The sequence below is a fragment of the Heptranchias perlo genome, chromosome 39 (assembly GCF_035084215.1).
Source record: "Heptranchias perlo isolate sHepPer1 chromosome 39, sHepPer1.hap1, whole genome shotgun sequence".
Taxonomy (NCBI): Eukaryota; Metazoa; Chordata; class Chondrichthyes; order Hexanchiformes; family Hexanchidae; genus Heptranchias; species Heptranchias perlo.
In genome coordinates this window covers 9,484,851-9,493,858 of record NC_090363.1, presented here as the reverse complement: position 1 = coordinate 9,493,858, position 9,008 = coordinate 9,484,851, and the positions used below count along the sequence as shown (strand labels likewise).

The following is a 9,008-nucleotide window of genomic DNA, read 5'->3' as shown; positions in this document are numbered from 1 at the left end:
AGGTGCCAACCTGGTGAAGCTACAACTCAGGACTACATGCATGCTAAACAGCGGAAGCAACATGCTATAGACAGAGCTAAGCGATTCCACAACCAACGGATCAGATCAAAGCTCTGCAGTCCTGCCACATCCAGTCGTGAATGGTGGTGGACAATTAAACAACTAACGGGAGGAGGAGGCTCTGCAAACATCCCCATTCTCAATGATGGCGGAGTCCAGCACGTGAGTGCAAAAGACAAGGCTGAAGCGTTTGCAACCTTCTTCAGCCAGAAGTGCCGAGTGGATGATCCATCTCAGCCTCCTCCCGATATCCCCACCATCACGGAAGCCAGTCTTCGGCCAATTCAATTCACTCCACGTGATATCAAGAAACGGCTGAGTGCACTGGATACAGCAAAGGCTATGGGCCCCGACAACATCCCAGCTGTAGTGCTGAAGACTTGTGCTCCAGAACTAGCTGCGCCTCTAGCCAAGCTGTTCCAGTACAGCTACAACACTGGCATCTACCCGACAATGTGGAAAATTGCCCAGGTATGTCCTGTCCACAAAAAGCAGGACAAATCCAATCCAGCCAATTACCGCCCCATCAGTCTACTCTCAATCATCAGCAAAGTGATGGAAGGTGTCGTCGACAGTGCGATCAAGCGGCACTTACTCACCAATAACCTGCTCACCGATGCTCAGTTTGGGTTCCGCCAGGACCACCCGGCTCCGGACCTCATTACAGCCTTGGTCCAAACATGGACAAAAGAGCTGAATTCCAGAGGTGAGGTGAGAGTGACTGCCCTTGACATCAAGGCAGCATTTGACCGAGTGTGGCACCAAGGAGCCCTCATAAAATTGAAGTCAATGGAAATCAGGGGGAAAACTCTCCAGTGGCTGGAGTCATACCTAGCACAAAGGAAGATGGTAGTGGTTGTTGGAGGCCAATCATCTCAGCCCCAGGGCATTGCTGCAGGAGTTCCTCAGGGCAGTGTCCGAGGCCCAACCATCTTCAGCTGCTTCATCAATGACCTTCCCTCCATCATAAGGTCAGAAATGGGGATGTTCGCTGATGACTGCACAGTGTTCAGTTCCATTCGCAACCCCTCAGATAATGAAGCAGTCCGAGCCCGCATGCAGCAAGACCTGGACAACATCCAGGCTTGGGCTCATAAGTGGCAAGTAACATTCGCGCCAGATAAGTGCCAGGCAATGACCATCTCCAACAAGAGAAAGTCTAACCACCTCCCCTTGACATTCAACGGCATTACCATCGCCGAATCCCCCACCATCAACATCCTGGGGGTCACCATTGACCAGAAACTGAACTGGACCAGCCATATAAATACTGTGGCTACGAGAGCAGGTCAGAGGCTGGGTGTTCTGTGGCGAGTGACTCACCTCCTGACTCCCCAAAGCCTTTCCACCATCTACAAGGCACAAGTCAGGAGTGTGATGGAATACTCTCCACTTGCCTGGATGAGTGCAGCTCCAACAACAGTCAAGAAGCTCGACACCATCCAAGATAAAGCAGCCCGCTTGATTGGCACCCCATCCATCACCCTAAACATTCACTCCCTTCACCACCGGCGCACTGTGGCTGCAGTGTGTACCATCCACAGGATGCACTGCAGCAACTCGCCAAGGCTTCTTCGACAGCACCTCCCAAACCCGCGACCTCTACCACCTAGAAGGACAAGAGCAGCAGGCACATGGGAACAACACCACCTGCACGTTCCCCTCCAAGTCACACACCATCCCGACTTGGAACTATATCGCCGTTCCTTCATTGTCGCTGGGTCAAAATCCTGGAACTCCCTTCCTAACAGCACTGTGGGAGAACAGTCACCACACGGACTGCAGCGGTTCAAGAAGGCGGCTCACCACCACCTTCTCGAGGGCAATTAGGGATGGGCAATAAATGCTGGCCTCGCCAGCGACGCCCACATCCCGTGAACGAATAAAAAAAAAGTCTACGTGGCAGTTCACTATCACATCCACATCTCTCAGCCTTACCATTAATCATGTCTCTCACCCTTTAGAAGTTACATTCCAAGCAACTCCTGGTACCATCTGTGCCTTGTTGTTACAGACTTAACGAAGAACTTTTATAGTTATATTACAAAAAAGAGGGTGGTCAGGAGCAGTGTTGGCCCATTAAAAACTGAAAGTGAGGATATTGTCATTGACAATGGGGAAATGGCGGACATGTTGAACAATTACTTTGCGTCGGTATTTACAGTTGAAAAAGTGGATAGCATACCAGAAATCCCAAGAAAACTAATATTGAATCGGGGACAGGGACTCGATAAAATTAACATAAGTAAAGCAACAGTAATGAAGAAAATAATAGCACTAAAGAGTGACAAATCCCCAGGACCAGATGGTTTCCATCCCAGGGTTTTAAAGGAAGTAGGTGAGCACATTGCAGATGCCCTAACTATAATCTTTCAAAGTTCTCTAGATTCAGGAACTGTCCCTCTCGATTGGAAAATTGCACGTCACTCCGCTTTTTAAGAAAAGAGAGAGAGGGAAACCGGGGAATTATAGACCAGTTAGCCTAACATCTGTTGTGGGGAAAATGCTGGTGTCTATAATTAAGGATAGGGTGACTGAACACCGAGAATTTTCAGTTAATCCGAGAGAGCCAGCATGGATTTGTGAAAGGTAGGTCGTGCCTGACAAACCTGATGGAATTTTTTGAAGAGGTGACTAAAGTAGTGGACAGGGAATGTCAATGGATGTTATTTATATGAACTTCCAGAAGGCATTTGATAAGGTCCCACATAAGAGACTGTTAGCTAAGAGAGAAGCCCATGGAATTGAGGGAAAAGTAAGGACTTGGTTAGGAAGTTGGCTGAGTGAAAGGCGACAGAGAGTAGGAATAATGGGTAAGTACTCACATTGGCAGGATGTGACTAGTGGAGTCCCGCAGGGATCTGTCTTGGGGCCTCAATTATTCACAATATTTATTAACGACTTAGATGAAGGCATAGAAAGTCTCATATCTAAGTTTGCCGATGACACAAAGATTGGTGGCATTGTAAGCAGTGTAGATGAAAACATAAAATTACAAAGCGATATTGATAGATTAGGTGAATGGGCAAAACTGTGGCAAATTCAATATAGACAAATGTGAGGTCACCCACTTTGGATCAAAAAAGGATAGAACTGGGTACTTTCTAAATGGTACAAAGTTAAAAACAGTGGATGTCCAAAGGGACTTAGGGGTTCAGGTACATAGATCATTGAAGTGTCATGAACAGGTGCAGAAAATAATCAAGGCGGCTAATGGAATGCTGGCCTTTATATCTAGAGGACTAGAGTACAAGGGGGCAGAAGTTATGCTGCAGCTATACAAAACCCTGGTTAGACAGCAACTGGAGTACTGTGAGCAGTTCTGGGCATCGCGCCTTCGGAAGGACATATTGGCCTTGGAGGGAGTGCAGCGTAGGTTTACTAGAATGATACCTGGACTTCAAGGGTTAAGTTACGAGGAGAGATTACACAATGTATTCTCCAGAGTTTCGAAGGTTAAGGGGTGATCTGATCGAAGTTTATAAGACATTAAGGGGAACAGATAGGGTGGATAGAGAGAAACTATTTCCGCTGGTTGGGGATTTTAGGAGTTGGGGGCACAGTCTAAAAATTGGAGCCAGACCTTTCAGGAGTGAGATTAGAAAACATTTCTACACACAAAGGGTGGGAGATGTTTGGAACTCTCTTCCGCAAACAGCAATTGATACTAGCTCAATAGCTAAATTTAAATCTGAGATAGATAGCTTTTTGGCAACCAAATGTATTAAGGGATATGGGCCAAAGGCAGGTATATGGGGCCCGATTTTACCAGGGGTGCGGGTTCTCGGCGGGTGGGCCAGCGGGCGCGTTAAAAACGCGCCCGGTGAAATTAGTGGGTTGCCTGCGCGATCGTAGCAGGCAACACACTAATTGGATTCACTTATCTGCTCCTCCAGGTTCCCCGCTGCTGATCTGCGCGTCGGGCGGGCTGCGCATGCGCAGTAAGATCTGTCAGCTGGAGGCGCTCGATTAAAAGGGGCAGTCCTCCACTGACAGATGCTGCCACAAACAGCAAAAATTACAGCATGGAGCAGCCCAGGGGGAAGGCTGCTCCCAGTTTAATGATGCCTCACCCCAGGTATCATTAGATGGGGTGAGGAGGAGGGGGAAGGACAGAGATCTTCCTCCCGGCGGGCAGGAGGAAGCGGCCTGCCTCTGCCACCAAGAAGGCCTGGCTCGAGGTGGCAGAGGAAGTCACCAGCGCCACCAACATATCGCCCACCTGCATACAGTGCAGGAGGCGTTCCAATGACCTCAGTAGGTCAGCCACAGTGAGAACACGTAGTCTTTCCCCTACACTCCGTCTGCCACAACACTGCCCCCACCCCACATCTCCTTCGGCACTGCCAACACTACTCTGTCACATCACCCCTCATACCCACTCAAACCTCATCCTCACCTTACCTGCACCTACTTACCTCGCGAGTACTCACCCCGCCACTACCACGCAACCCAATCATCATACAATCTCATGGCTCTATCCCATACTCACCCTCTCGTGCATCTCTCTCACAGCCAGCCTCACTCAACTTGCCACCACCTGTGCTGCAGCCACAGGGCATGCATCACATTGTGCAGTAGGCAGCGTAAGGCAAACGTGTCGTGAGCATGAAGGGGATGCACAAGGGTGTTTGAGGGTTTGTCATGGTTCTTACTTCTATTGAATTAAAGAACAACTCACATCACATATTATACTGCCATGTCATCGCGAATCCTGTCCGGTTTGTGCAATAATGCCCGCTCCTGGGTATCCCTATGAGGACCCACCACTGATGCCACCCAGTGTGTCACTGCAGAGTGGGTGTAGGTGTATTTGCAGGGCTCTTCTGCGCAGACGACTGAGAGACATTGGGGATGTCCCCGGTTGCAGCCTGGAAGGCTGTGGAGCAGAAGTTCGGGAGGGCAGTGGTGACTTTGACAGTGACAGGTAGGAAGATGGTGCACGGGCCAGCCAGGAGCAGCTCGGCATGAAAGAGGCTGCAGATGTCCATGGCTACATGTCGACTGACTCTGAGCCTCCGTGTGCACTGCTGCTCAGAGAGGTCCAGGAGGCTGAGCCTCGGTCTGTGGAACGTGTGGCGAGGGTAGTGCCCTCTGCGACGCATCTCTCTCTGCGGTAGCCCTCCCTCCTGCTGTACAGGTGGATGTGTCACAGCACTCTGTTGTGGAGCTCCACGTGTCAGAGGTGGACGGCGTGGATGGTGAGGCTGTTCGCCCTCCGAGGAGGTCATGACTGCAGCTACGGCGGCCCCCATCCGCAAGATGTACATCTGAGGGGGTCCGCAAGGTAGGTACATGTCTCCGGACCCCGGTGTAAGTGTGCAGGATGGTGACTTCGACCATCAGGAGGAGGGTGGTGGAGGCCAAACTTTGTCCCAAGTGACAGAGCGGCCTCCTGCAATGGCTGAGGGTCTCCCCCCCACCTGTCAAATGGACCTTTGCAGCTGCCACAGGCTGACTGCTGCAATACGTCCATTTCAACTGGGAGTGTTTCCCCCAGTGTGTGAAACAGTCCCATGTTTATCCAAAATCACACAGTCCCTTAATCAGTTCAGTTAATGACCTGAACAAGCAAAGTCAATACACTCAAGTGGCATCCCGCTGGCTTTAATTGCCTGCCGGATTCCCACCAGCGGGGGCTGCGCGAGCACGCCAGCGCGTCATCGGGGAACCCGGAAGTGGGCGGGATCGAGGCGCGATCTGGTCCCGCACCTGGATTTCGGGATTTTCGGGGGCCCCCCCCTGCCGAGAACGCACCCGGTAGCGGGTGCTAAAATCGGGCCCATGGAGTTAGATCACAGATCAGCCATGATCTTATCAAATGGCGGAGCAGGCACGAGGGGCTGAATGGCCTACTCCTGTTCCTATGTTCCTAACGGTACCTTATCTTAGAGTTACATTGCCAGCCTTCACAGGACACCGTTTGTATAATACGACTTCTATTCACTAGCTTGCAGGGGCTCGAGATAGTGGCCTGAGCCTGGGTGACTCCCTGATCATTACAGCCCATCCTCCCTCAAGCCTGTGATTTTTCCCAAGGTCTGTTAATTGTCACTTCAATGTGATCAACATTCTGTTAGTTTTAATTGCATAAGAAATAGGAGTAGGAGTAGGCCAATCGGCCCCTTGAGCCTGCTCCGCCATTCAATAAGATCATTGCTGATCTGATCCTAACCTCAAATCTAAATTCATGTCCAATTTCCTGCCCGCTCCCCGTAACCCCTAATTCCCTTTACTTCTAGGAAACTGTCCATTTCTGTTTTAAATTTATTTAATGATGTAGCTTCCACAGCTTCCTGGGGCAGCAAATTCCACAGACCCACTACCCTCTGAGTGAAGAAGTTTCTCCTCATCTCAGTTTTGAAAGAGCAGCCCCTTATTCTAAGATTATGCCCCCTAGTTCTAGTTTCACCCATCCTTGGGAACATCCTTACCGCATCCACCCGATCAAGCCCCTTCACAATCTTATATGTTTCAATAAGATCGCCTCTCATTCTTCTGAACTCCAATGAGTAGAGTCCCAATCTACTCAACCTCTCCTCATATGTTCGCTCCCTCATCCCCGGGATTAACCGAGTGAACCTTCTTTGTACTGCCTCGAGAGCAAGTATGTCTTTTCTTAAGTATGGACACCAAAACTGTATGCAGTATTCCAGGTGTGGTCTCACCAATACCTTATTTAACTGCAGCAATACCTCCCTGTTTTTATATTCTATCCCCCTAGCAATAAAAGCCAACATTCCGTTGGCCTTCTTGATCACCTGCGCACCTGCATACTAACTTTTTGATTTTCTTGCACTAGGACCCCCAGATCCCTTTGTACTGCAGTACTTTCCAGTTTCTCGCCATTAAGATAATAACTTGCTGTCTGATTTTTCCTGCCAAAGTGCATAACCTCACATTTTCCAATATTGTATTGCATCTGCCAAATCTCCGCCTACTCACCCAGCCTGTCTATATCCCCTTGTAGGTTTTTTATGTCCTCCTCACTCTCTACTTTCCCTCCCATCTTTGTATCATCTGCAAACTTTGATATGTTACACTCGGTCCCCTCCTCCAGATCGTTAATATAGATTGTAAAGAGTTGGGGACCCAGCACCGACCCCTGCGGAACACCACTGGCTACTGGTTGCCAGTCAGAGAATGAACCATTTATTCCCAACTCTCTGCTTCCTGTTAGATAACCAATCCTCTACCCATGCCAGAATATTACCCCCAATCCAGTGATTCTTTATCTTGAGCACTAATCTTTTTTGTGGCACCTTGTCGAATGCCTTCTGGAAGTCTAAATACACTACGTCCAGTGGTTCCCCTTTATCCACCCTGTACGTTATGTCCTCAAAGAACTCAAGCAAATTTGTCAGACATGACGTCCCCTTCGTAAAGCCATGCTGACTTTGTCCTATTAAATTATGTTTATCCAAATGTTCCGCTACTGTCTCCTTATTAATAGACTCCAAAATTTTACCCACCACAGATGTTAGGCTAACTGGTCTATAATTTCCAGCCTTCTGCCTACTACCCTTTTTAAATAAGAGTGTTACATTAGCAGTTTTCCAATCTGCCGGGACCTTTGCCGAGTCCAGAGAATTTTGGAAATTTATTACCAAAGCATCCACAATCCCTACTGCCACTTCCCTCAAGACCCTAGGATGTAAGCCATTCGGTCCAGGGGATTTATCTGCCTTGAGTCCCATTAATTTACTGAGTACCAATTCCTTAGTGATTTTAATTGTATTTAGCTCCTCCCCCCCCCCCCTAGAGCCCCCCGTTTGTCCAGTGTTGGGATATTCTTAGTGTCCTCTACCGTAAAGACTGAAACAAAATATTTGTTCAGCAATTTTGCCATCTCCATGTTTCCCACCATTAATTTCCCGGTCTCATCCTCTAAGGGACCTACATTTGCCTTAGCCACCCTTTTTCTTTTTATATAACTGTAGAAACTCTTGCTATCTGTTTTTATATTTTTTGCTAATTTATTTTCATAATCTATCTTCCCTTTCTTAATCAATCAATCCTTTAGTTACTTTTTGCTGTCTTTTGAAGACTTCCCAATCTTCTATCCTCCCACTAAGTTTGGCTACCTTATATGTCCTTGTTTTTAGTCGGATACTATCCTTAATTTCTTTACTAATTCCGCAAACTTGACTATAATAACCATCATGCATCCTTTTCGGCTCACCTGCCCTTTCTTATTGAATACACGTTACATGGTTCATACTATATTAATAGACTCATTGCTCCGCTCTCACGCTTCTTCAGACTGTTAGACTGGGCTGGGTCTCCGCTCTCGCGCTTCTTTAGACTGTTAAATCTAGGAGACCCGGCCCAGTCTAAGAAAGTTCTTCACTGGTAGCAGTGGTCCGAGATTGAAGGTTGTTCTTCACTGGTAGCAGTGGTCCTAGATTGAAGGTTGTTCTTCACTGGTAGCGGTGGTGCTGAATTCAACTCCTACAGAAAAAAGACAATCAAAATGTCTGTAAACTGCAAAAGAAAAGGCTAATTTTTATTAAATACACAAAAATGTAAAATTAACAATTAGTAACACATGGTAAAATGAATGAGATTTGTCTCTTTTTAATGATGCCTTCAATCAAGTTTTTTCCTTTTAGACCTGAACAACAAGCTTTATTAGTCAAGTTTTTTTTAAAAAAAGAAATATGACCCGTTTAGGTTTAACAATAAATGTGTTTACTATGGACCAGAGTAATATATGGAGTTTAATACAGCAATTTAAATCATCTCTCTACATGCAGCACTTTCAGTACTTTTCCCCTATTTTCTAAAGTTCAGGTTTTTTACATTCGATCATTTATTGGCATTTGATGAAGGCATATATCTTTTAATAAATTTTCAACTTTCTGGCATTAAAATTCAAGAGTTTAAGTTCTTTAATTTCATCTTGTACATTTTGCCTACAAGGTGAGATTTGGTTTTGTTTCACTTCC

The 9,008-nt window shown here is 47.3% G+C and overlaps 1 protein-coding gene across 1 annotated transcript in view; it reads right to left on the bottom strand.

The window, feature by feature from the left end:
• Window positions 1-1,113: 1,113 nt before the first annotated feature.
• LOC137305206 (uncharacterized) overlaps window positions 1,114-9,008 on the bottom strand; it is a 45,416-nt gene continuing 37,521 nt past the window's right edge. The window contains exon 11 of the mRNA XM_067974032.1: window positions 1,114-8,511. Coding sequence (XP_067830133.1) covers window positions 8,407-8,511 — 105 coding nt within the window. The 3' untranslated portion in view covers window positions 1,114-8,406. The remainder of the gene's footprint in view (window positions 8,512-9,008) is intronic.